Raw genomic sequence first — 25640 nt, forward strand, 5'->3', positions numbered from 1 at the left:
ACACTGTGGGATTGCTGGACAAACGTGACAGCCTGGCCCCTAGACCGCTTTCAAGTGAGAGAAATAGGCCTCCTTGACGTTGCTGAGAAGAGAGGAGCACGTTCCATCCTTAGGGTAGGCACTGGCTGGCTCCCCGCCTGGAGCACTGCGCCCCAGATGCCCTCTGGCTCTCTTCTTCCTCCTTCAGCTCTCCAGCAGAAAAGCACCAAGAACCGAAGGCACTGGGCGGGCTCTGACCACCCTGTCTCCCACAGCACCCATGTCCCTGAATGCTCCAGGGAACTCATCACCATCTGCCGCGCCCCATCTTTTCCTTGTTTATTGTCTGCTTCCTAGAACGTAAGCTCCCTGAGGGCAGGGCTCTGGGCTCTTCTGTTCCCTGCTGCACATCCAGCGCCTAGAGCAGTACAGAGAAGGCACTGGGTAACGATGAGCCGAATGAACAAATGAATGGACAGCGTGAGCTGAGGCTCAGGCTCGGCACCCCCGGGCATCGGCATGGGGCCCAGCAGGCCCAAGGAAGGCCCCTGGGCACACTTTCCCCACGACCACCCAGGAACCAGGCCGGGGTCAGGGCTCCCGTCCACAGGGGGTGGTGAGGCGGCACGGCCGGGCCCAGGCTCCTGAGCCAGCATGCTTGCAAAGTGAGACGCACGAGTCCCGTGGCCCTTTGTGCCTGGACCCCCCAGAGCTCCAGTGTGTGCCCGGGCCCGGGGCGCTGCCCAAGTTTTACAACTGACAGCACAGCCACGGAGCCCTGGAAGCCAGCCTGCACCCCGTTTGCCCCCGTCCTTGGTCCCAGGGAAGGCGTGCCGTGTGGGGCACCGTTCTTCCTTCCCTGCCCTGGGAATGCCGGGAGGCGCTGGTGTCCGATGACAGATGCAGCCTCACCACTTAAAATGAGACGATCAATGAATGGCCATGTCCCAAGGAAGCTGACCCCAGTGGGGCGAGGACGCTACAGCCGAGAGCACGGAGACAGGACACGGTGGCTTTATTCATTACCCAAAGGGGAACCAGGCCCGAAGCCGGAGAGGGAGGCCGGGGCAGCCGCGGGGCTCAGGTGCTTCGTGCCCAGGGCAGCCGCGAGGGCCTCACGCCGGCAGGAGGGCGGGCAGCACTTTCCCAGCACACTGGCCAAAGCCGACGCGGTAGCCGTCCCCCTGGCAGTGCCCTGGAGCAGAGGAGGAAAGCGGTCAGCACCGAGTCGCTGGACCCGCGGTGCCGCTGAAATGACCAGCACGCCCTGTCCCGGAGCTGGGCAGAGCTGCAGGAGCTTGGGAGCAGCACTCGGTCCCGCCGCTGGCCCCACGAGGCGCTGCAGAGGCCCCCGCAGCTTTCCTGGCAGGGGCCCTCTTCCCTCGTGAGATTGGGTCCAAATCCCGGGACGCCGGTTAGCCCGAGCCAGGCTGCGGCCGTGAAAGCTGGGCTCCTCCACCCCCGGCTCCACGGCCGGGGACCCCGCCGGGCCTCGGTGCTCGTGTGGGAAGCGGGGCTAGTGTCAGCATGAGGTCACTAGGAGTAAACGCGCAGAACCCTCGAGAACAGCGCCTGGCCCGGAGTAAAGCGCCAACAGAGAAAAACGGAGGAATTTTGAGGAGTACGAGCCAGGCTGTAGAAATAGTAGTGGCAAAAATAGGTAGGTATTAATTCTGGGGGGTATCATCGGCTGCTGTCTGGGGCTCTACCTGCACGTTCTTGGCCACATCCATGTCCCTGAATCAATTACCAAGCACGCTAAGCACCCACTGTGTGGCTAGCACACAGTCAGACTGCAGAGAGAAGTGAGAGCTGGTCCGAGCTCTGAGGAAAGCTTGGACGGTCAGCCAGAACCCAGCGTCTGCGGGAGTCACCCACAGAGAGGCCCGGGGCTGGCTCTTCCTGCGCAGCCGGGGCTGGCTTCAGAGAGAGGGCCGTGGTGGGGTCGACGGCGGGGCGCTGAGCGTTTCCTCCGAGGAGCAAGCCTTCCACACCCGGGGCGTGGTGGGCTCCGCGCCCTTGCCTGCTGGAGGCAGCTGACTGCACCAGCGCAGAGCCAGCTTCTCTTCTGCAGGAGCTCAGCTAGGGGGCAAGGAAGCCTCGGAGGGGCGGGGTGGGGGGCTGTGTGTCACGGTCACGCACAGCGGAGGCTGGAGCTGGAGCCAGGATGGCCCCTGAGCCCAAGGCAGGCTGGCGGTGCAGGGGAGGAAGAGGGGGAGAGGGGAGGATCTGCGGCTTGCACCCCGAGTCCCTAAGACGATGGGGCACACAGCGGCTGAGAGGCACCCCGGCCTCGTGGGAAAGGCCCAGTGTCTGCTCAGCTGCTCCCGTGAGCCCCTTCTCAGTCAAGGGTCCCCGGGAAGGAGCTCGCGGCGACATCCCGGGCCACAAGGAGCCTGCACTCCTCTTACAGCTTTGCTCAGGTTAAAGGGAGACAACACAGGACACCAACGTCAGGACGGGGCGGAAGGACAGACAGCCTTAAGGCCAGAGGGTGCGCCCCGGGATGGGAAGGCCGAGCCCGCTGCCCGGGTGGGCCTCACCTGTGAGGATGACCTCATCCCCGTCCAGCAGAAACTTCCTGCTCTGCCCGTTGCCCAGCTCGATGGCCTTCGTCCCCCGCCAAGACAGCTCCAGCATGGAGCCGAAGCTCTCCGGCTCCTTCACAAGGGAAGAGGGAAAGGGAGGTGTCAGACTCAGTCCTGGCGAGCGCGTCAGCTCCGGCCTGGACGGTGCTCAGCAGGGCTGGGGCGCCTGACCCCCAGCAGCACACCCCCCCACCCAGCTTTGTTCAGCTCAGCCCTGGCCTGTGAGCCTTGGCTCATGCTTCAGTCCCCGGCACACCCCGGGGGCTGCGGCTCCTGATCTCCAGGTACGTTCAACCCCCTCCAATTGAGAAGGGACTTTCCCCCTAACGGGAGGTGCAGCGGGGACCTTGTAGGAAGTGGCAGGTCCATGCAAAGTCTTTCTCCCTTAAGGTTCTGGGACTACCGAGGGCTGACAGGGGAGAAGGAAATGGCCATAGCAGAGCGGCCACTTGACCCCAGGTGGGCGCAGTGTAAGAAGGTGACAGCCAAAAAACCACAGCCACGTTTCCCAGCAATTTCCCACGTGGCCTTCCGAGGCTACCCTGTTTAGACAGAGACACGAGCCTCCCTTTGTTCCAGTGGGTCTCTTTAGATTTGAATTTGAAAAAGATGCCTCTTCTGCACACCCGGAGACGGACGAAGCAGGAGGCGTGAGATACACCTGCCCATGCTGAAATCCCCTCCCAAGGGCAGCCGAGCGCCCTTCTGGGGGAGGACCCCATGGGCAGCCACCACGGCATGTCCTACTCACCGGCCCGCTGATGGTTCCAGAAGCCAGGAGGTCTCCGGGCCGGAGGTTGCAGCCATTGACAGAGTGGTGGGTGAGCTGCTGCAGCATCGTCCAGTACATGTACTAAGGCACAGGCCGGGCGGGAGAGGCAGGCGGGCTTACCCCAGCCGCCCCGCTGCCACGGGGCCCAGACCGTCCACGGCCCCCCCGCTAGCTCCCGGCTCCTCCGGCCAGCTCCCTCGGGGCCCTGACTGCAGTGGCCGCAGCGGCCACCTCCCCCATCACCTTCCCTTCAGGCCCACCTTCTCCAAGAAGCATGCCCTGGGCCCCCTGCTCGGTCCCTCCGCCTGCAGCAGGACCCTTTGTCTACAGGCGCACCTGCTCTGCCACCGCCCTTGAGCTGCAAGGTGCCCCAGTCTTTGTTCCCGGCATGGCAGAGGCTGCCGCGAGCAAAGCCCTCCCAGGCCGTGGAGCTAAACGGTTCCATCGGGGACGTCAGAGCAGGCCAAGGAGCGAGGGGCACTAAGGGAAGGGGCCCGGGGCGCCCTGTGGCCCCGAAGACGTTCAGCGGCAGCGCACGCTGGCGCCCTCAGGCCTGCCCCGTGAGAGCCCCACGTCGGGGAAGGACCCCTCAGCAGCGGGCCTGGCCCACCAGCCCCTCAAGGCCCCCAATTTCTTCCTACTGGCCTAAGAGCCCAGAACGATGCTCAATCAGAAGAGAGGGACTAGAGAGAACAGGAATCCTTTGATTCAGAAGCTACTTAAAAGGGGCTCAGCTGCACAGTCATCAGGGAAATGACCAGAACCACGATCCCCAGAAGGGCTAACAGGAAACGGCAGACCCCACCACCTGCTGGGAAGGGGGTGGAGACGAGAGAGGCTAATACGGGGCTGGGGGGGGGGGCAGGTATAAATTGGTACAACCACTTTGGAAAACTGTCCGGAAGTACTCCAAAGCATCTATCATCTTCATGACCCAGCAGTTCCACTCCTGGATAAATTCTCAACAGAAATTGGTACATGTGCAGCCAAAAAAAACCATGTTCTAGAATGTTCATACTAACTTGACCACAGCCATCCCCGCTGTTTGATCTATGAAGTCAGAAGACCAGTCACCCTCGTCCGGGAGAGGGCCGTGGCTGGAGGGGGCACTGGGGGCGCCTGAGGCTTGGGGATGTCCCGTCTCGGGACCTGGGTGCTGGCTGCGCAGGGATAGAGACGTCCACATTATGGAAACTCTTCAAGCTGTGCACTTACGATTCGCACATTTCTATCTACATGTGTTATGCTTCAACTAAAGGTTTACTTTTAAAAACAACAGCCACTCTGATCCATTCAGCCCACGGCAGGGCAGGGAGAGGCAGGGACTGGACCCCTTGGGGACACCCATTGTCCCCCCAGGAAATCACCAGGCACGACGAATCAGCCTCCGTCTGGAGGGGACGCTGCTCTCACGGCCAATTCCGGGAAGAGCAGAGCCACGGACGCCCAGGCCACGCCCTGGCCCGTTGCCTTACTCCAGGCAGGCCCCGTCCTCCTGCTCCCTCAGAGGCAAGCCGACCCTCTGGCCCACCTCCACGCGGCTGCTTTCCCACTTCAAACCTACCTTAAAATTGGACCTGCATATGGTGGCTGGCTGGCTCATGCCTTCGCCTAGTGGAGAGAGAAGAGAAGCAGCCCTGACAATGAACTTAATTCATTAATCAGGGAGGAAAAAGTAACTCGCCTTGCAACGGGAATCAGTGGTTTGCCTGGGCTTCCCAGCTCCACCTAGAGCCCAGGGAAAACCGAGGAGGGCTGGAGACTTAAAATCAGCTTATTTAAAAAGTCAGAGCTGGGAGGCTTCCCCAGAGACTTTCTGGTCCAGGGATGGCCTGCACGCCCAAAGCAGACAGTGTTAACTGGTCATGGCACTACACGGCATGGGGTCCAGATGCAGCCTCAGAAGCTTTCCTAACACAATGCTGCCAGCAGTCACTGATCAACTGGAGATGGTGTGCAAGTTGAGACCAGTTTGAAATCCTCGATTGAGGCTAATCTACCATTCCCCCAGGAGCCCTTTGGACAGCTGGGGCCATCTGTCCCTGCAAAGTCCTCTGATGACCGGCAGTGTGCTAGTTCATCAGGATTTATTAAACACCTACTACGTGCATGGTGCCAGGCCAGGCACCTGTACTGTTCCCCTCTGCCAGGACTGGCCTTGCTCCCTGAGTGCTGGCCTCCGCTCTACTCGCGCCAGGCCCGGCCTCAGGTATGCTCCGTCAGTCCCGGGTAAGCTCAGAGCCCCTCAAGCCTGCTCCTCCCAGACTGCACCCCCAGGTCCCAGGCAGAGCATAGGAACAACACGGGGGCTGGAGGGGGGCTGCGCCTTGGAACCCCTCGCTGTGCTCATCGCTCCCCCTTCTCATGGCCGTCTCTGGGCCCTGTGCCTGGGACATCTCCAACATCTACCCAGCCACGTGCTGCCCTGGGCTATTAGTTTCCAGGTGGGAAGGAGGAGCCAGGGGGAAAACAGGGCAGATTTGGGCTCTGAGGGGCCCCTGTGGGTGGGGGGACTGGCTGGAATGTTCCACGCTTGGATTTGGTCCCAGGCTCATCATAACCAGCTCCAAGACCGGCCTCAGTTTCCCACTACACAACCTGAAAGGGTGGGCCAGTGGAGGTGCCCAGTGGGCTCCACGCAGGGTGAGGCTGCTCCCTAAACACTTTCACTTTCCGGGGAGTGTGCTACTCCCACTGGGGGGTGTGCTGCTCCCACTGGGGGATGGGTGCTCTTGACGGAGCCTCCTGTCGGAACCACCTCTGTGAGGGGTCAAGACGCTGGAACTGACAGTGAGAAAGGGCCCAGCAGGGCCTGTGCATGGAGACAGAACACGAGGAGGCAAGAGAGCTACGAGGAGGCGAGAGAGCTACGAGGAGGCGAGAGAGCAACGAGGAGGAGAGAGAGCTACGAGGAGGCGAGAGAGCTACAAGTAGGCAAGAGCTGCACGTTCACTAGAAAAAAGCAGGCGCAAGGCCGGGGGTGCTTGGGCCGAGCCTGGTGCAAGAGGGAGAAACAAGATCTGGCTAGGGTGGGCCCAGGGGCTCTGTGTGGCTGCCAGGCAGATCCCCCAGCCCCCCTCAACGACCGCCCAAAGGGAGTGGAGACAACCCTAGAAAGAGTGCCCCCTCCCTGCTTCTGGAGGTAGGCACCGTTCCCCGACTCCACGTGATTAACTGGCTCAACCCTCACCACTCCGCCCTGAGGTCGATGCCATTATTATCCCATTTTACAGGAGGCAAACTGAGGCACGGACAGGTTGGTAACTCTCCTGAAGTCCCAAGCTGGGAAGGGGCCGAGCCGAGATTCAAACCCGAGCCCCGCCGCAGAGCCGGGCCGTCGACTGCACGCACTCTGCCGGCCCGTCTCGAGGCTCTCGGGCTGACTGCCCGGTGGCTGGAGGGCAGAGGCCGGCCCCAAAGACCCTCGACGAGCCGCCCTCCCGGGGGTGAGGGGTCACAGGTGTGTGTGAGCGGAGACCCGGGACTGGGGCGTCTGGGGGTGCAAGCAAAGGGCAGAGGAGCTGGGCTGGGCGTCGTCCAGCCCCCGGGGCCAGGGCTCCAGGATGCAGGGAAATGCCAAGGGGCCTCTCCCTGTGAGCACGAGGCGCCCCTTCCCCAACAAGCCTCGGGGCCCCCGGCAGACGCCCCCTTCCCTTTGCCGTAGCCCAGGATCCCGCTGCAATGGCACCCGGGCACGCGGCACCCCAAGCCCCAGGGCCCGCCCTCGACCCCACAGCAGTACCTTTCAGGGCAACAGACAGGTTGATGTCGAACGTGTAGGGCTGGTCATGGCAGAGATACGGCAGGGGCCTGGGGTCCTGGGAGGGCAGGGCACAGAGAGGGGCGCTGGGGGGCGGCTGAACGCAACCCACGGCATGCCACGGGCTCACCAGGCTCTGCACACCTGGGTGCCAGGGTTGGGGGGCGGCCGAACACAACCCACGGCACGGCCCGGGCTCACAGGGCTCCACGCCTGGGGTGCCAGGGCTGTTCCAGGCACTGGGTCCTTGGACAGTGGGGACAGGTGGTCAAAGGTGCCGGCCTCCAGGAGGCCCCTCGGCAGGGCCAAGGTCACAGGGCCCCTTGTCGATCCACCCTAAACTGGGTTCTGTGAACTGGGCTCCAGGGCTGCCATTCCCACGGAGCACGGTTTGGTGGCCTGGGAGGGGTGCGACACGGTGGCCCTGGCGGGATGCCGCCTCCTGCCAACGCACCTCCTGCCAGACAGCCCTGGCCTTGAAGGACTGTGAAGTTATGTTTTACCCAAGAGCTGTGCAGGGGGCAGGGGAGCTGCGGGGCAGGACGGGCGCAGTGGCCGCCGGGAGCCCAGGGCGCCCGGGGGAGCCGGCTGTGGGCGCAGGGCACCCGCGGGGCGCGGGCGGCCTTGGCGGCAGGGGCCTGCCTGGCGCTCCCTGCGGGCGTGCGCTCACCTGCACCGGGTTAGGCACGGCAAAGGGCATGAGCGCCTCCATGGGGACCACCCACGGAGAGATGGTGGTCCCGAAGCTCTTCCCCAGGAACGGCCCGAGAGGGACGTACTCCCACTTCTGAATGTCCCGAGCTGCGCGAGAAGGGCGGAGCGGGCCTCACACGGTGGCCCGGGTCTGGCCTCAAGCTCCCTCCTCCCCATGCCCAAGGAGCAAAGACCCCGCACAGGGCACAGGAGGGGGGGCACCAGGGCGTCCGAGGACCTGCGAGGTCACTCCGCCCGGTGACGGCGAGGAGAAGGAGATCCATGGACCTCCCAAAGGAGGCCCGGCCTTGCAGGGGCACTGGAGCCTCTTTCCTCTGGTGGGAGGCTCAGGGCCTGACACCCAGGCTGGGAAGCGGCTGCCTGGCTCCCGCCCACGTCCAGCAGCTAGCCTAGGTCTCTGTGCCTCAGCGCCCCCGTCTGTAAAATGGGGATAAAGAGATGGCCAGTGCCCTGTAGGGACTCAGTGGGTGGCACGTGTGAGGATGGCACAGGGCCTGGCATGTAACCCGTACTAAAGAAACACAGGCTGTGCTGTCAGCTGGGTCCCCACTAGACAGAGGAGAAGGCTGGAGCCCAGAGAGGTTGAGCAACCGCCCAGCCTCGGGGCCAGGAAGTCCGTTTCGCCCCCAAGCCCATGCTCTCAGCCACGCTGCCGCACCCCGCCTCTGATGAGCCAGGCTCGGGGAACCCCCGTTTCTGGGAAGCACCGCCCCAAACACACAGCCTCCGCCGCCCCGCCAGCCAGGAAGCAGAGCGCTCCCGGGCGAAGGGACCCCAGTTACCACTCCAGTCGTTCATAAGGACCATTCCGAAAATGTGCTCGTGGGCCTTGGAGATGGGGATGGGCTCCCCCAGCTTGTTCCCGGGGCCTACGAAGAAAGCCTGCGGGGGCGAGGTCGTTAGGCGCGAGGACGCGGGCGGAGGCCGGGCACGCCCAACGCCGGGCCGGTTTGTGTTCACCAGGGCTGCCACACAGCGTTTCTTTTTTTTTTTTTTCACTTTTAAAAATTATTACTATTTTTAAAGACACTTTCGATTATGTAAATGTTATATCGAAAAGATGGGGGATGCCTGTACACCCCGCCCCTCCCCCTCTCACACTTTCCGCATTAACAGGCTCTTTCATCGTGCGGCACGTTTGTTACCATTGATGAACACATATTGGAGCGTCGTACGAAGCGTGGTCTGTACTTTACATTACGCTTTACACTTTGCACAGTACCGTTTTATAGGCTTTGACAAAATGTAGAGCGGCCTTTATCTGTCACTGCAATGTCATGCAGGACAATTCCAACGTCCCCAATCCTCCCGATCCTTCCCTCGCGCTCCCCTCGGAACCTCTGCTGACACTGTCTCTACACCAGCGTTATAAGCTCGTCCACCGCTAGAATAACGCGTCTACTTTCGCCCATAGTTACATCCCCCCTTATGTAGGTCCATTCCTCTGTCCTGAGGATTTGGGGACGGCGATCATCTCTGGGTCACGAATGGCCGGACGGGCCCCTGGGGAAGCAGGCCTGCGCCCACCCGCGGCCCCTGCTCGCACGCCCGCCCCAGCAGCCTCCCGCCCCCCTGCGGCGCGCCCCACGCCACTCTGCGCTTGCCCCTTCTCCCCAAGCGCTCCGACAGCCACGCGGGGTTCCGAGAAAGGAAAGGGCCGAGGTCTGTGTTCAGAGAAGCCAAGAGGTGGCCTCGTCAGCAGCCACGAGCCCCCGGCCCACGCCTCAGGAAGCCCCGCACTACAGGGTCCCCAGCCCGGAGGATGCCCGGAGACCCCCGGGGGCAAGTGGGGAAAGTGACAGGACAACTGTCAAGACATGAGGAATCAGACTGACATTCACACCCCCGAGTCAGGGCTTTCCTCGCTCTGTGACGGCGTTTAAACCGTGTGCGTCTCATCACGACGGAAACAAAAGCACCCGGGGACGCCAGCTTAGCTGAGTGTCACCACCTGGCCGGGTTAGCGGCACCCCTGCCTAGGGGCTCTCCGCCCTGCGCCTCTCCACCTTTCCTCCGCCTGCACTCCCAGCCCCCAGCAGGGACCAGCAGCCCTGGGGGGGCGCACCTGCCTGTGGAGTCCTGGCTGCCTCCCGGGGGGCAGACCCCGTCCCTCACCTGGAATTAGGTGCTATTGGCTGGAGCCTGACGCCTTGCCGGGTGCCCACGCACACCCTCTAGGGCAGCAAGCCAGGCCAGCGGGGTGCCTGCCTCCCCTCGCCACTCTGGGCATGGCCCCGGGACATCCCATGGCATGGAGACGGGGACTCCCCGCTCTCCAGCCGGCCTGGATCCCTGCCACCACGGCCCTGCGGGGACCCCACAGCCATTCCCCTGCACCACAGGACCAGATCAAGGCGCCCCTGTGGGTGCCACCTGGGAAAGCCCCGACGCCTGCCCGCCTGTCACCATCCCCCCGGGCCTGGCTCCACATCGGTCATCCGACAGCCGGACGGACGCCTGCAGACATGGCCCAAGCTCCCAGAGTCCCCTCTCCCCAGCCTCCTGCCCATGGCGTTCCCGGCCCCTGGCCCCGGGGGCTGCGGGCGGCTGCCGGGAAGGAGCTGCCTGCCCCACTGGCTGTGTCCTGGTGCGTGTGGGCCGGGACGTCACCCGGGGGGGCTGCTGACAACTGCAGTGAGTCTACGGCTACCTCCAACTCCAGAGTTCAGTCTTAAAAACTGCAGTATCATCCAGCCGCCAAAAGGAACAAAATTCCAACACAGGCTACAAGGGGGAAGGACCTTGAAAACATTAAGCCAAGTGGAAAAAAGCCAGCTACACCGTGATAAATAGCGCGTGAGTTCACCCACGTGAAATTCTTGGAATAAGCCAATTCATAGAGACAAAAAGTAGATGAGAAGGCACCAGGGGCTAGGGGGAGGGGAAGGGGCTGCTGCACAGGGGGTTGAGGCTTCTGTCCCGGGGGATGAAAAGGTTCTGGTGACGGGTGGTGGCAACGGTGGCGCAACATTGTGACTATGATTAATGCTGCTGAACCGTATTCTTAAAACAGTTAAAATGGCAAATCATACATGTGTTATCACAATAATGCTTAAATGCACCCTGAAATGACCACCGTCCCGGGACAGAGGCCGATGCTTCTGATGGCCAGTGGGGACCCCGCATGGCAGCTGTGCCTCGTCCAGGGAGGCCGTTCTCCTGCCGGCACTCTCACCCAGAGCCCATGCGGGTAAGACCCCCGGGCACGGCTTACCATTTCCAACTCGATGTCCAAGAGTCTGCAGGCACCAAACACAGGAGGCTGAGCTGAAGAACAGGAGGAGGCTGTCAGGAGCAGCGGGCGGTGGCCCTGGCGGCACACCCCCCGGGGGGGGGCACTTACTGTCATTGGGTCTCATCTGTCCCACAGGCCTTCGGATCGGGGTGCCCGACACCACGACGGAGGAGGCGCGGCCGTGGTAGCCCACCGGTAAGTGCAGCCTGAATAAGAAAGACAGAGAACGCAGGGCTGTTACGCATTGCAAAGGGAATTTTAACTTTTTTCAAAAATTAAAAGCAAAAAGTTAAGAGTCAACACATATCCATGGTTCAAAAATCAAAGGGTCCTTAAGGGTAAACAGTGCAGGGGAAGTCAGACTTTCTCCCTCCCCGGCTCCTGAGCTGATGCAAAGCCACTGCAGCGGGGCACGGCGACAGTGCCCATTTACGCGGCACTGAGCACATGCCAGCACCACACGGCTGCCTTCCCAGCCTTCCTCTTTTATTTTATTTTATTTTTTTTAAAGATTTATTTTTATTTATTTTAATTCCCCTCCCCTCCCCCGGTTGTCTGTTTTCTGTGTCTTTTTGCTGCGTCTTGTTTCTTTGTCCGCTTTTATTGTCGTCAGCGGCACGGGAAGTGTGGGCAGCACCATTCCTCGGCAGGCTGCTCCCTCCTTCGCGCTGGGCGGCTCTCCTTATGGGTGCACTCCTTGCGCGTGGGGCTCTCCTACGCGGGGGACACCCCTGTGTGGCACGGCACTCCTTGCGTGCATCAGCACTGCGCATGGGCCAGCTCCATGCGGGTCAAGGAGGCCCGGGGCTTGAACCGTGGGTCTCCCATGTGGTAGACGGACGCCCTAACCACTGGGCCAAAGTCCGTTTCCCCCAGCCTTCCTCTTTTAATGCCATCTCCCCTAAAGTGCTGCACGGCAGGTGTCATCAGTCATTGGACAAACGGGGCCACGCCGGGGTGAAGTGGCGGGGCTGGGATTCAAACCCCCGCAGAGTGCTCCCACTCACTGCCGAATACATGGGACCAAAGAGCTAAGGAAGGGGTTCAGCAGAGGGGCAGCTGTAAGACCCCGCCCCCCAGTCGGCTGCATTTCTACACACCAGCCATGAACAACATGGAACTTAAGAAAACAAATTAATAACAGATACCCGATTGCAGGGGCACGCAGGAACACCTCGAGAGAAGGTAACAGAAAGGAGTGGCTGTCCTCCCCCTGCAGAAGGGACCTGGGCGTGCAGGCGGGGCGGGACACTGGCTGCTTCTGCGCTGCTGGTCCTGAAGCACCTGCTGAATTTTGGACCTTGGACATGTATTGGCTCTTTGTGTTGCTTTTAATTTTTTAAATGGTTGAAAACATATTTCACAATATTTATGATGAAAAAGGTAGAAGAGCACAATTGATTACCTACCGCCAGGGAGCCTAAGAAATAGAATGTGCTCATCCACTTACACGCCCCTCCACGTCCCTGCCTGACCTCTCCCCCTCCTTGCCCCCAGAGGGACGTGTCGCCTGGAATCTACTGCCCTTCACTCCCCCCCCCAGTTCTGCACACTTTTACTACTGCACGGTATTTTTTTAAATCTTTGTATGTAAGTGGCATTCTACTGTGTATTTCTCTTGTATTACCTAATCAAAAAATAAATTATTCTGTAAAAGTCCGAGAGAGATTTAAGTTTATTTACATGGAGAGAGAACCAAAAATTAAAAGTAAAAAAAGCAAATTGCAGAACAATACATACTATATCATTTCATTCTGTTAACAGAAGAACTAAACTCTCTGTGCGTGCATAACCTTGAGAAAAGCGTGGGAGGCGACAAATCAAAATATTGTTCAACATAATCACCTCTGGTGAGTGGGCTGGGAAACGGAATTTCCCTCTTCTCTCCCTTTTGCTTCCTTTTATTCCCTTGAAGTGTTTAAGTTACGAAATAAATATATGCAACATCATTCAGTAATTCAAACAATACAGATCAAAAGGAAGTCAGCAGTCTCTCTCCACCCAGCCACTGCCCCAAGGAAAGCAAAGTCGTTTTGCATCTACTCTTCTGTGCCCTTCTCTAGTGCTCCTGCTGGTATGTGCAAACACGGGTGTGTGCAGGCATGTAGGCACGCATGTTGCGTGTGGGCATGTGTTATGCACGCGTTTGTGTGTACGACTGCATATAGGTATGCGTGTGGGTGGCTGGCTGAACAATGTCCCCCAAAAGATGTCCCCACCGCAACCCCCAGAAAACGTGCGTGCTGCCTCCTGTGGCAAAAGGGGCTTGCAGACGTTATCGAGTTCAGGACCCCAAGGGGGGGTTAGCATCCTGGGCTGCCCAGGGGGTCCCTAGAGGTCGTCACAGGGTCCTTACAAAAGCAGGACGAGAAGGTCAGAGGAGGAAGCACCAGTCGTGGTGGCGGAAGCAAGAGCCCGGAGCAGCGCAAGGAAGGGGTCACAGCAAGGGCTGCGGGTGAGCTCTAGAAGCCAGGAGGGCCAGGGCACAGACCCACCCTGGAGCCCCCGAGGGACCAGCCCTGCCGGCCTGGCTTTGGCCCGGTGAGACTGTGGACCAGTCTCCACAGCCTCCAGGGCCGTAAGAAAATACACCCGGGTTGGTTTAGGCCATTGAGTTTGTTAGAGCAGCTACTAATACTAAGGTGTGTGGGCATGTGGGGTGTACATGTTAATAAAATATATACATAGTATAATATAAATATATATGTTGATTTTTTCTTTGTCTTTTTATAAACATGAGAACTCATTATATATTACCATGCAATTTGCTTATTTCACTTAACATTAAATCACACACATCTCTCCTGATCTGTATCATTCGTATCATTCCCTGCAAAGCAGGGAAGCGGATTTGGCTCAATGGATAGGGCGTCCGCCTACCATATGGGAGGTTCAGGGTTCAAACCCAGGGCCTCCTGACCCGTGTGGAGCTGGCCCATGCGCAGTGCTGATGCGCGCAAGGAGTGCCCTGCCACGCAGGGGTGTCCCCCGCCTAGGGGAGCCCCACACGCAAGGAGTGCGCCCTGTAAGGAGAGCCGCCCCACTCAAAAAGAGCACAGCCTGCCCAGGAATGGCACCGCACACATGGAGAACTGATGTAGCAAGATGACACAACAAAAAGAGACATAGATTCCCGGTGCCACTGACAAGAATGCTAGGAGTCACAGAAGAACACTCAGCGAATGGACACAGAGAACAGACAACTGGGGGTGGGATGGGGAGAGAAATAAATAAATAATAAATTTAAAAAAAGAAAAAGCTGCAAAGCAAGCATTCCTGATCACGAATGGGCTATAATTTACTCAGCTGCCCCTCCACATTCCAACGGCTTCCAGCTTTGGGCTGCCATAAACACTGGAATACTAAAACCTTGAGACTTTATTTATGCAGGACAAACACAAACAGTAGACTGAGGATCAAAACGGACGTCCACTCAAGGTTTTACTTCTGTCCTTTCTGGAGTTCTCCGTGGTGTCTGGACTACACAAGCATATGTTGGACGTCGCTAGGGGAGGCCTGTCTGGCTCACTCTGCGGAAAGCAATGGGGCTCCCCCACTGGGTTTGCAGTCGGCACCCACTCTCCCTGGCCCCGCCTCTCTCCTCACTTCCCTGCCTTTCGAGCACTCGGTCTGAGACCCTGGTGACAGCCAGCTCCCTGGGTAGCCCCACGACGGACACCGGAGGGGACAGGCTGCAGGTGGCTGCAGAGGGGCCGGCGCCAGGTTGGAGCCCCTGTCCTGCGAGCGCAGCCTCGCCGCGTGACACCTCGGGGTCCCAGCTCCCTCTTCCCTTCTTCCTTCTTCTGCTTTGTTCCAACGTAGCTGGAGCAGACCCCGTGTTCGGACCCCGGCCTCCATCTCTCAAAGAGGGCGACACCTGCGCCCACCCAGCCGCAGTGGGCGGCTGGCGGGCCTGGGCCGGGGTGGGCTTGCACCTGTGGCCGGGCGGCCCAAGTGACTCCCCACCCAGGGGCCAACGGGACGGAGGGGCCACATCACGCCTGGGGTCCATTCCGCTCCCATATGGCGGGGTGGACGGTTACGGCTGGGGCGACCCCACAGAGCCACTTAGAGAGTTAAATGGAGGTAGGGGGAAGCGGATTTGGCTCAATGGATAGGGCGTCCGCCTACCACATGGGAGGTCCACAGTTCAAACCCCGGGCCTCCTTGACCCGTGTGGAGCTGGCCCACGTGCAGTGCTGATGCACGCAAGGAATGCCGTGCCACGCAGGGGTGTCCCCGCGTAGGAGAGCCCCACAGGCAAGGAGCGCACCCCATAAGGAGAGCTACCCAGAGCGAAAAAAGTGCAGCCTGCCCAGGAATGGCACCACACACACAGAGAGCTGACACAACAAGACAACGCAACAAAAAGAGACACAGATTCCCGTGCAGCTGACAACAACAGAAGCAGACAAAGAAGACGCAGCAAATAGACACAGAGAACAGACAACCAGCACAGGGGGGTGGGGGGGAGAGAAATAAATAAATCTTTTAAAAATAAATGGAGGTAGGGGACCCCGTTTGGGGAACTCCACAGCACCGGGCACACGTGAGGACACTCGTTCCTCAGAAAAGTCCAGTTTTAAGGCTCCGAGAGCAGGAAGCCCGCGGCGCACAGGGACAGCACGTGGAAGCGCTGTAGCACCCGGGGGTCCCGCTCTGATCCTGCTGTCTGGGGGGGAGCACTGAAGCTCAGAGAGGCCAAGTGACTTGTCCCCAGGCCCCCAGCAGGTCGAGGGCCGGGCTGAGCCAGCAGCCACGCCGGCTTCCACTCCATTCCTGGGGACAGTGACCCATGACCCCTGGGGGCTTTGCCCTTAACCTGACGGGGACCCGGCCGCCACGGGGGACCATCGCGCTGCCGGCGGGGGGGCATCGGGCTCGCGCCAGCGCCTGACCCAGTACGCACCAGTTTGGCATCAGCGCATTCTCTTGGCCCCTGAACATGACTCCGACGTTTGTCGCGTGCTGCCGAGAGGAATAGAAGTCCGTGTAGTCTCCTGCAGGGGGAGGGAGACAGCACACAGCCCTTCGTGGATGACAGACGGGCACGGGCGGTTCCGAGGGCCAGGGCGAGGGGGCGGCACGACGCAGGGGCTGTGCGGGCAGGGCCGGCAGCGAGCACACGGCGTCCCCTCCGCCCCGAGCTTGGCCCGCGGGGGCTGTCCCGCCAACACAGCACCGAGGGCAAGACGAGGGACCGCTGGCGAGAAACCAGCCAGACGAGGAGCCGCCGCTGCTAGACGTTACGACTGACACTTCCTTCCCCTCTGCCAATGCCCGAGGGCTTGTGCCGCCTCGGTTCCCGCAGGCTGTCCTTGCCAGCCGGCCCCCTGGCCGACCTCTCTCTGCGCCCAAGTCCTGTGAACCCAGGAGGCCTCCCTCTCCCTCACCAACTGGGCCTCTCCCTTCCCCAAATCGCCTGGGCTGCACACGGCCCGGGCAGGTGCCACCTTCCACCAGGGCCTGGTTATGTCTCTGCATCTAGACTCCTTGGCTAGAATTGCCCGTTTCGGGGCAGCCATAGTGCAGCCCTCATTTTGTTTTGACTTTTTCTCTTTCCCTCAGTGCTAAGAACAAAGCCCTGTACTTCGCGGGTTCTGCTAAGTGTGAGTCCTGGTTATGGTGAATGCAGCTGGTGTGCAAGTGTAGGCGCCCATCTCCTGCGACAGAGGAAGCCCTGGTCTAGGAAAGAGAGCTCTGTAGAGCTCACCAACAGTTCCCTTGGTTTATCCTGTCAGTTGCTGACAAGGTATAACTAGACGACACAGGAAAAACCAGTTGAAAAACCAGCTGGCCTGTGGATCTTCCCAAATCCCCATGCCACAGTAAAGCCGGGTAGGCCAGAACAAGCAGCCTGCAAAGTGGTGAAGGATGGGGAGAGAAAGAAGAGCCTGCAGGCCGACTGGACCAAGGGGGTGGACTGAGCATGAGATCCTGCCTCCCAACAACAGTCCCCAAGCAGAGAAATAAGAGCCAAGATAGTTTTCAAAAAAATAAATCCATAACAAGAAAACAGGAAAGGACACCGTCAGCCCACCCGAAATGGGAGGAATCCCCAACAGATTTGCCAAAAATTACCACAGCCATAAACGTGCACAGGAGAGGAGTGCTGGGCAGCGAGAGGGGCAGAGCGAGAGCAGAGCATCAGCTCTTGTCTCCACTGCCCACCACATACCCAGCTTTTTCCAAGCAGCAGGCAGCAAAGGCCTTTGCCGCAGGCTGAAAAACTGGGCCAGAGAAGCGGCACAATGCCACCAGAGGCTGGCAGTCTTCAGGAGAAGACACAGACAGAAAACAAACTCCTAGAGCCCCCTACCAGGAGGCCAGTCCTGCCCCTGTACCTGGGGGCCTGCTACAGACGGGTAACCTAATAAGGGGGGATTTTATACGCAACTATGAGCACACAACCCAGAATCACCAAGCATCCAGCAACAGCCTCACCATGAGAGAGGTGCTAATTCAACCCAGGAAAGAACTGACACCCAAGGAAATAGAACTAATAGAGAAGCCAGAAGGAGTCTTAAAAGAAGATACTTTAATATCCTTAAAAAGAGAGGACGTTGCATCCATGAATCAAAGAACAGGTTGTTTTGTGAAAAAATAATTTCAGATCTTGAAAATGAGAAAAGGAATGATGAGAATGTATACATGTGTGACTCAGGGAAACTGTCTAAGCCTGCCTCTGTTCCTGCCATTTGACGCTGGACATATGGTCCCCTCTGCCTTCTCTAGAGTGGAAAGCATGTAAGAAAGAAAATCAACTTGCAAGTACCTACAAAAAAGAAATAAATAATAATGCTGTGTCCCAGCTCTTCCCTTATAAACAGAAATGTGGAAGAAAACAAGCAAGTCTTTTATAGCATGAAGTCATGGGCCTTGGAGCCAGAAGAGGCCTGGTTTAAAACTATGCCTTCAGGTAGAAAATACATTTTTCCCACTTCATAGATGAACGAATAAGGTCCAAAGATATTATGCGACTTGCCTAAACCTGTATTTGAATTCTGATTCTGCCTTTTCTGGCTGTGTGGGTCTTGGGCTAATCCCTTCACTCTTTCCTGGGCCTTGGTATATAAACTGGGAAGAATAGTGCCAATAGCAGGGATATGAAAGTAAAGGAAACAATATACTATGTGGGCACATAGTAGGCCCACAATAAGATACCTTCCCTTGGCCCTACTGGGAGTCACTATTGCCCTGCCATGGTTAACTCAACTCAATTTTTCATTAGAGAGGCTCAAAGCAGAGCCAAAGACTGACTCTTTTTCAAATAAGGAAACACATAAAAATGTGTTTTGCTAACTGTGAAGTGCAGGGCAAATGTATCTCACTCTAGCACATGCCCTGGAATAACACGGTGCGACATTTTGGGATTGACCAAACACGCCAGCAGGGGCCCAGGCCAGGGGTGGCGTGGCATCTCAGAGCACTCCTGCCAAATTAAAATGTTTTAAGTCTCTGCCTCCTTGTTTTGTTTTTGTTTGGTTTTCCCAGTATACATGTACGAGCCTATTACGATCCCTCGAAGGGGCTTGGAAACGAGTAAAAGAAAGGACGCTCTGAGAGAAAGGAAACGAGAGGGCAGGGGTGGGAAGGGGCCTCCTTGGTCAGGCAGCAGGCGGGTGCAGAGCAGGGGAGGGTGGAGGATTCTATTCTCTCGGGTTTTGAGTTGCACTATGGGAACAGCATTCCAGCCATGTCTAATCCTTAAGCCCTGACACGAGAGTCGGCAGACACTGAACACACGTCTGCCTCTCTTTCGGAAGTTGATTATCCACAGCAAGGCTTCCGGGGATGGCCCAGGGCCCGAGCCCAAGATTCGGGGCAGAGACAGCAGGCACCGGCTTCCCGAGGGGGCGGCAGCGCCAGGCGGCCTCTTGGCACGGTGGTGCCCAGGCCAGCTCCCCAGGCAAGGTCTCCCCACGAGGCTGCTGGACAAGGACAGAGGGACGCGCCTTTCTCCTCTGTTTCAGGCTGAGAGTTCCAGCAACTCCAACTTCCTGGTGGAAACTCCCATCAGACACGCTGCCAAGGGCTCAGGGCAGGACCCTCCACTGCCCTCTGGCCTCGTCCTCAAAACTGCTGGCTCTGGATTGAGCTCAGATCCTCTTGGGGAGGGAGCGTGCTCTGCCATGCAGGGAGCCACGGGGCAAACGTGGCGAGGGCTCTGGGCTTCCCGCGCAGCCCAGGTGAGGGCTGGGCCTGGTGCTGAGTGTTCAGTCCTGGGAGGTGACAGCGCAGAGTCCACTGTCCATTCCCTCCCCCGACCAGGCACCTTGCCCAGCAAGCGGCTTCTCCAACCAGTCTCAGCGCAGAGACCCCGCACTCACCGATGGTGGCTGGAAGGTGCATCGTAGCAGAAGCCTGGGAGGTGAACGCACTGAAACACAGAACCAAGGACTTCAGGGCCAAGCGAGTGGAAAGCCGAGTCCTTCCTCCGGCAACCCACCTGCAGGTTCAGATCAGGCCCGCCCCAGAATCCCGCCCGACATCCTCCAGCCGGCAGCTCCTGGCTGGAGGAGGGCCGGAGCTAAAGCTGAGACTGCCCCTTCTCCACGTCTACATTTCTACTCCGAGTCTGGACACCAGTTGAGGGACAGATGACACCAATGAGCAGAGGGAATAAGAGAGCGGGCCAAGGGGCCTGACCTGGGCTGGGCAGCACCCGTCCAGGTACAAAGCGGATCCTGGCCCCCCCACCGCCACCACCACCAATAGGCAGCCCAGGCAGGGGCAGGTCTGGCTCAGGCCAGCCAGGGCAGGCAGGCGGTGACTTCGAACGGCCTGGCCGCTGCACTGTCCTCATCTCCCTTGCCGGGCCCTCCCCTCCCCGCAATGCCCATGTGCTCCTCACCGCTGGCGAAGCGCTGCGTCGTCGCGGAGCCTGGCTTGGCTGGCAGACAGCAAGCTCTTCAAGAACGCTCTCGCCTCCTTCCAGGCTGCCTGGCCCAGGCCCATGAAGCTGTTGAGGGTTGGCTAGGACCGAAACAGGGAGGAAGAGCGCACGTGGGAAGGCCCTGGGGTGACCCCTCCTGCCAGCGGGAGGCTGTGCAGGCCAGAGAGCTCTCGTCCATGACAGCTGCCCCCGGTAAACTGGGCCTGGCCCGCAGCTGGAGAAGGCTACCCTGCTCCAGGCTGCGTGGGGGTCTCACGGCCTAAGCCGATCCCCTTCATGCCCATTATAAAGAGATTGCTTAGCCAGGATCCTAAACGGCAATGCTCGGGCCCCAGCTCCACTGTCCCAGCCGCGGGGCCCTGGTAGCACCGCGCCTCGTTTCAGCTGCTCGGGTCCTCGTTCATCTAACGAGGACTGTGATTCCTGGGCCAGAGGGTCATTATGAGGACTAAAGGAGCGAGTGTGTGCATCGTCCCCGGCCCAGTGCCTGGCAGACAGGGGGTGCTCCATCAGCATCATGCTCCTTCCTGACCCACGAAACAGGAAGAGTCACATCAAAGTACCTGACCATTTACAGAGAAAAAAATCCACATCTACCCCACAAATGCATGTATTTCAGGCTACTCCTAAACAGAGGCAAGAAGCGGATGCTTGGGGCCATGGTCCCTTCGTCCCAGCCTATACCTAGGGCCTGGGGGACAGAGCTCATGGTTCCCTCCCTCAGAGGACCCAGCACAGAGCTCAGAAGAGCAGAGGCTCAAGGAGCTTAACAAAGAAATTGGGCTGTTGAAGAGCCCATCCCAGAGGCAACTGGGAAAGGCCCAGCACTGCAGAGACTGACCCCGACTTCAGAGCAGACCATTTCATCTAAAGGCATTCCTCCATGCACCTGGGAATCACCTGATGGCCAGAAGTCACCTCAGGGAGCCCCAAGGCCACCTCCTGCCAGCGTGTCTGTCCCAGAACAACCCCAGTCTTATGCAACTGAGAGCTCTGAAACCAAATGCACTAAATCTATCAGAAGCAGAGGGCAGAGAGCATTTCCTTGGAGGCATTTGCAATAAACGCCGCTGAAATCAAGGCTATTCCACATCATAATGTCCTACCTGGTCAAAGACATCCTGGTGTCTAGAGAGGACTGGCCCCGTGAACAGGTGCTTGATGGCACTGAGGTCCAGGACCTGCTCGCCAATGGCCACGCCGATCCTCGGTCTTGGCTAGGAGGAAGACGGTGTGGTCAGCACTGGGAAAACTCTTTGGGGGTAGAGCTTGGTTCGTTTACACAGGAAGCCATCTATTTAAGTACCATGGGGTTTTTGGTGACCAAGTTAGAGGCATGAGATGCTTCAGAGTCCCGTTGCCCCCAAAGAATCTTTGAATTACCAGCAAAAACTGGCAGAGCCCACTTCCTCAGAGTGCCACAAAGAGTTAAAGATGGCAGTAACTGGACGAGCACCAAGTAGAGAAACACAACTGTAAAAAGGTAGACGCTCCTGGTACCCCTCTGACCCCTCCTCCACCCAGGCCCCTGTGCACTGAGTCGGGTGCACTCTCACTGTGGGCTCTTCTGGATGGAGCAGAGTAACCACTGTGTGCCTACTGGGTGCCTCTATGTCAGTGCCAGTCTACAGAGAGGTAGCACGAAAGACTGAACAGGACACCTGTCCCTGGCTTTCCATGTCAGAACTTGCCCTGCATACAGAAGCTGCTGTGGACAGCTAACGCAGCATAAGACACAATCAAATCAAAGCTGCCAGGGCAAAGGCCTACTGGCTTCAAGACATAAAACAGAGCACCCTGGAGGGAGGATCTGTTTCACAGGGAGTAGAGGGGCACTCCCATTCCCAGTACAGGTGAATTCTTAAGGCTGTAAGCCCACGCCCAGGCAAGACGCATGCTCAGCAAAGACAGTGACCCACCCACCCCCACCCCCCCCCACCCCCCCACCCCCCCCCCCCCCCGCTTTTGCCTCAGGCTGATCTTCTTGATAGGAGAGCTAAATTCTAAAGGAGACTACCCTTCAACGTCAACGTAGAGCCAATTTGCAAAGACTGTGAAAGGGTTTTTTGCACTGATTTGGTGCTTTATGTTATCACCTGGCACTCAAGGAAATCTATCATATCACTAGCTGGATACAAACAAAGGAAAAGACAGTTCAAAGACTAAATTCTATTTTAATATTTTGTATAGTATACAACAAAAAATTGTAAGCCTTCAGTGGAGGAAGGAATTGCAGCCGTGGTAGAAATAGCACACGGAAAACGGACTTGGCCCAGTGGTTAGGGCGTCCGTCTACCACATGGGAGGTCTGCAGTTCAAACTCCAGGCCTCCTTGACCCGTGTGGAGCTGGCCCATGTGCAGTGCTGATGTGCGCAAGGAGTGCCCTGCCACGCAGGGGTGTCCCCCCGTGTAGGGGAGCCCCACGCGCAAGGAGTGCGCCCCATAAGGAGAGCCGCCCAACGTGAAAGAAGGTGCAGCCTACCCAGGAATACTGCCACACACACGGAGAGCTGACACAACAAGATGACGCAAGAAAAAGACACAGATTCCTGTGTCGCTGACAACAACAGAGGCGAACAAGGAAACAAGACGCAGCAAATAGACACAGAGAACAGACAACCGAGGTGGGGGGGGAGAGGAGAGAAATAAATAAATTTTAAAAAAGAAATAGCACAAGAGCTAGACATGGAGCCTGAAGGTGTGACTGAATTACTGCCATCTTGTGATAAAGCATTCATAGATGAGGAGTTGCTTCTTATGGATGGACAAAGAAAGTTGGAATCTACTCCTGGTGAAAATGCTGTGAACATTGTTGAAATGACAACAAAGGATTTAGAATATTACAAAAACGTATTTGATAAAGCTGCAGCAGGGTTTGAGAGAATTGACTCCAATTTTGCAAGAAGTACTGCTGTGGGTAAAATGTTACCAAGCAGTATCACATGCTACAGAAATCTTCATGAAAGGAAGAGTCCATTGAAGTGGCAAACTTCACTGTTGTTGTCTTATTTTAAGAAATGGCCCCGACTACCCCAATCTTCAGCAATAGCCACCCTCATCAGTCAGCAGCCATCAACATGGAGGCAAGACCCACCACCAGCAAAAAAACTGATGACTCACTGAAGGTACAGATGACACTTAGTATTTTTTTTGCAATTTTTTTTTCAAGAGGTACCATGAACTGAACCCAGGACCTCATACTTGGAAAGCAAGTGTTCAACCACTGAGTTACATCTACTCCCCAGTGAGAGTTGTTTTTTTTTCATTTGTTTGTTTGTTTTGTTTTGTTTTTAGGAGGTACTGGGGATCAAACCCAGGACCTCATACATAGGAAACAGGCGCTCAACCACTTGAGCTACATCCGCTCTCCTAAAAGTGTTTTTTACTTAAGATATGTACATTGTTTTTTATACATCATGCTATTACACACAATAGATTACAGCATAATGTAAATATAACTTTTATATGCACAGGGAAGCCAAAAAGTTTTTGTGACTCACTTTATTACAATATTCACTTTACTCTGGTAGTCTGGAATGGACCCTGCAATACCTCTGAGGTAGACCTGTATAGAGTGACCATTATGACCCCATCTGTGCAGCACAACAGTGGCAGATGATGAGCACGCCGTCTGCAAATCTCTTATGGCGGGCTAGACGCAGGGTAGACGTGCATCCACACAACGAGCAGGACTGAGCAGCTGCCACGCGGCAGTAGAGCAAAGCTGCCAAGGCACCGGGGAGAGAGCAGCGGCTTGATTCATGCGCTCAAGAGGCAAAGGAAACGACAGGGTACGTCGATGGGCAGGAACCTTGGCCAGGTGCAGTGGGGAGGCTTTCAGAGAGGGAGTTAGGGTAGAAGTGACATGCAAGCTCAGTCCTGCAGGGCAGGAAGGCACCAGGCGTTCCAGACTGAAGGACCGACATGTGCAAAGGCACCAAGGCAGGAAACTGCTCTTGGCGTGTTCCAAGAAGGAAAGGCAGCCTGCCCGGCTGGAAAGCAGCAGAGGCCCCGGGGGCCGAGGGGCAGAAGGCCGCTGCCCTCTAGATCCCGCTGGGAAAGCAAGTCCAGCACCCTACCAGGATATTCCTGCCTCTGACAAGCATTCCCTTCTCCTGGATGTGCCCTGCAGCTATGGGGAGGACACAGAGGCTGGGGGCAAAGTGCTAGAGGGGGCTCTGGTTGGCTGATGGCAGGTTAAGGTCTAACACGCCCCCCCGTTTTTTTTGTCCATCTGGGGACAGTCCTTGCAACATCGGGTCAGGGCTGGCAGTTGTGGCCTCAGGCAGGGCTGCCAAAGGCCAGCCAGCTGGGGCCAATGACCAACCGGGATGGAAACCTCCCCAGGAAGGGGCCGACTGCCAGCAGCCCCACTTAGCAAACATTTCCTGAACACGGTTAGGTGCAAGATTCTGGGGTTCTGGGGTTCACGGAGATGACTCAGGAGTTTCCCTACAAAGCTGAAAGCAGAAATCCATACCAAAATATAGATAACTATGTTAATAAATATATATAAATTATACACACACGCCCCATAACAAATCTAAGGTAATCTGCTTTCCCACTCAGAGACTCACTTATTATATATTTGCTGCTAAACCTCCAGTGTTCAAAGATTTCTTTCTATCCATTAGACTACATTCACTAAGTGACAAATTCCTGCCCCAGCGGGCTGCTTCCCATCAGCACGGGAAGCCAGGGAGCAGGCAAGGAGATGAATAGAGCTTAGCATCTGGAGGCGGATAGAGCTTAGCATCTTAGATCCTGCTGCTCTGCCAACCAGGAGGTGCACGTTGCTAAAATTGCCGGGGTTAGTGAACGTTTCCTGGGTTCTAAGGCTAGCTAGGGTCTAGCCGGCGAGACGAAGAGCCAGCCTTCACCTGGGGGGGAGGGGGGGAGAACATGCCAGCAGCTTTGTGGTTCAACTTCTCAGTAACGATAATCCTACTGATCTGCTTTTTGAGAGGGAGATTTACGTATTCCATTCTGCATTTGGTTCTCAAACCACCGTGCGGAAACTGAGGTGGAGAGGCTGAAGAACTTGCTCAGTTAGAAAGTCTGGGATTCGAACCCACGTGCACGAGCCGCGAATGGCTCATTAAGCGGGTCTGCACACGCCGCCCGGCGACCCCCTCCACCCACTCCCAAGGGCAGGCTCCAAACGACAAATGGCAGCAGGGGTCTCTGACAGAGGCACCTAGCAAGGGACAGGGTGGCCCGGCGAGCTGGAGGGCCGGGTCGGGCGCTGGGAGGTGGGAGGAGTGCGCGGAGGCTGCAGGCGGAGGGGGCAGGGTGAGCGGGCGCCCTGCACCCCCTCCCGGAGTCGGGAAACCGAAGCGCGGGTGCTCACGTTGCCTGGGGTGGAGAAGACGCCGTAGGGCAAGTTGTGAATGGGGAAGTCGGAATTCTCGGCCACCGGGATGAAGGACATGCTGGCAGGCGTGCAACAGGGCGGCGGGCGGACTGGGCTCGCGGGGAAGGCGCGCGCCCGCAGGCCCCCGGCACGCCCCCGGCACGCCCCCGGCACGCCCCCGGCACGCCCCCGGCACGCCCCCGGCACGCCCCCGGCACGCCCCCGGCACGCCCCGGCACGCCCCCGGCACGCCCCCGGCACGCCCCCGGCACGCCCCCGGCACGCCCCCGGCACGCCCCCGGCCCCGCAGGGCTGCCACGCCCCCGGCACGCCCCCCAGGCC

At 58.1% G+C, this 25640-nt stretch overlaps 1 protein-coding gene across 1 annotated transcript; it reads right to left on the reverse strand.

The window, feature by feature from the left end:
• Nucleotides 1-977: 977 nt before the first annotated feature.
• Nucleotides 978-25432, reverse strand: FAH (fumarylacetoacetate hydrolase). Its single transcript, XM_058294760.2, has 14 exons — nt 25296-25432; nt 21051-21161; nt 19903-20024; nt 19379-19428; nt 15958-16048; nt 11157-11254; nt 11028-11080; nt 8596-8695; nt 7770-7900; nt 7082-7157; nt 4904-4950; nt 3319-3420; nt 2523-2640; nt 978-1174 (listed from the first exon to the last, which is right to left on the reverse strand). The coding sequence occupies exons 1-14, from the start codon at nt 25374-25376 to the stop codon at nt 1095-1097; spliced, it is 1260 nt and encodes a 419-aa protein (XP_058150743.1). The 5' UTR covers nt 25377-25432; the 3' UTR covers nt 978-1094.
• Between the last annotated feature and the right edge of the window lie 208 nt (nt 25433-25640).

This window comes from Dasypus novemcinctus, chromosome 3 (assembly GCF_030445035.2).
Source record: "Dasypus novemcinctus isolate mDasNov1 chromosome 3, mDasNov1.1.hap2, whole genome shotgun sequence".
In the NCBI taxonomy this organism is placed as follows: domain Eukaryota; kingdom Metazoa; phylum Chordata; class Mammalia; order Cingulata; family Dasypodidae; genus Dasypus; species Dasypus novemcinctus.

Excerpts from the sequence above, each read along its gene's own strand:
- FAH (XM_058294760.2), bottom strand. The coding sequence starts at position 25,376 with ATGTCCTTCATCCCGGTGGCCGAGAATTCCGACTTCCCCATTCACAAC. Across the intron at positions 19,429-19,902 it reads GACGCAGCGCTTCGCCAGCG|TGCGTTCACCTCCCAGGCTT; the intron begins GTGAGGAGCACA and ends TCTGTGTTTCAG. Across the intron at positions 4,951-7,081 it reads CCTGTCTGTTGCCCTGAAAG|GCGAAGGCATGAGCCAGCCA; the intron begins GTACTGCTGTGG and ends TCTCTCCACTAG.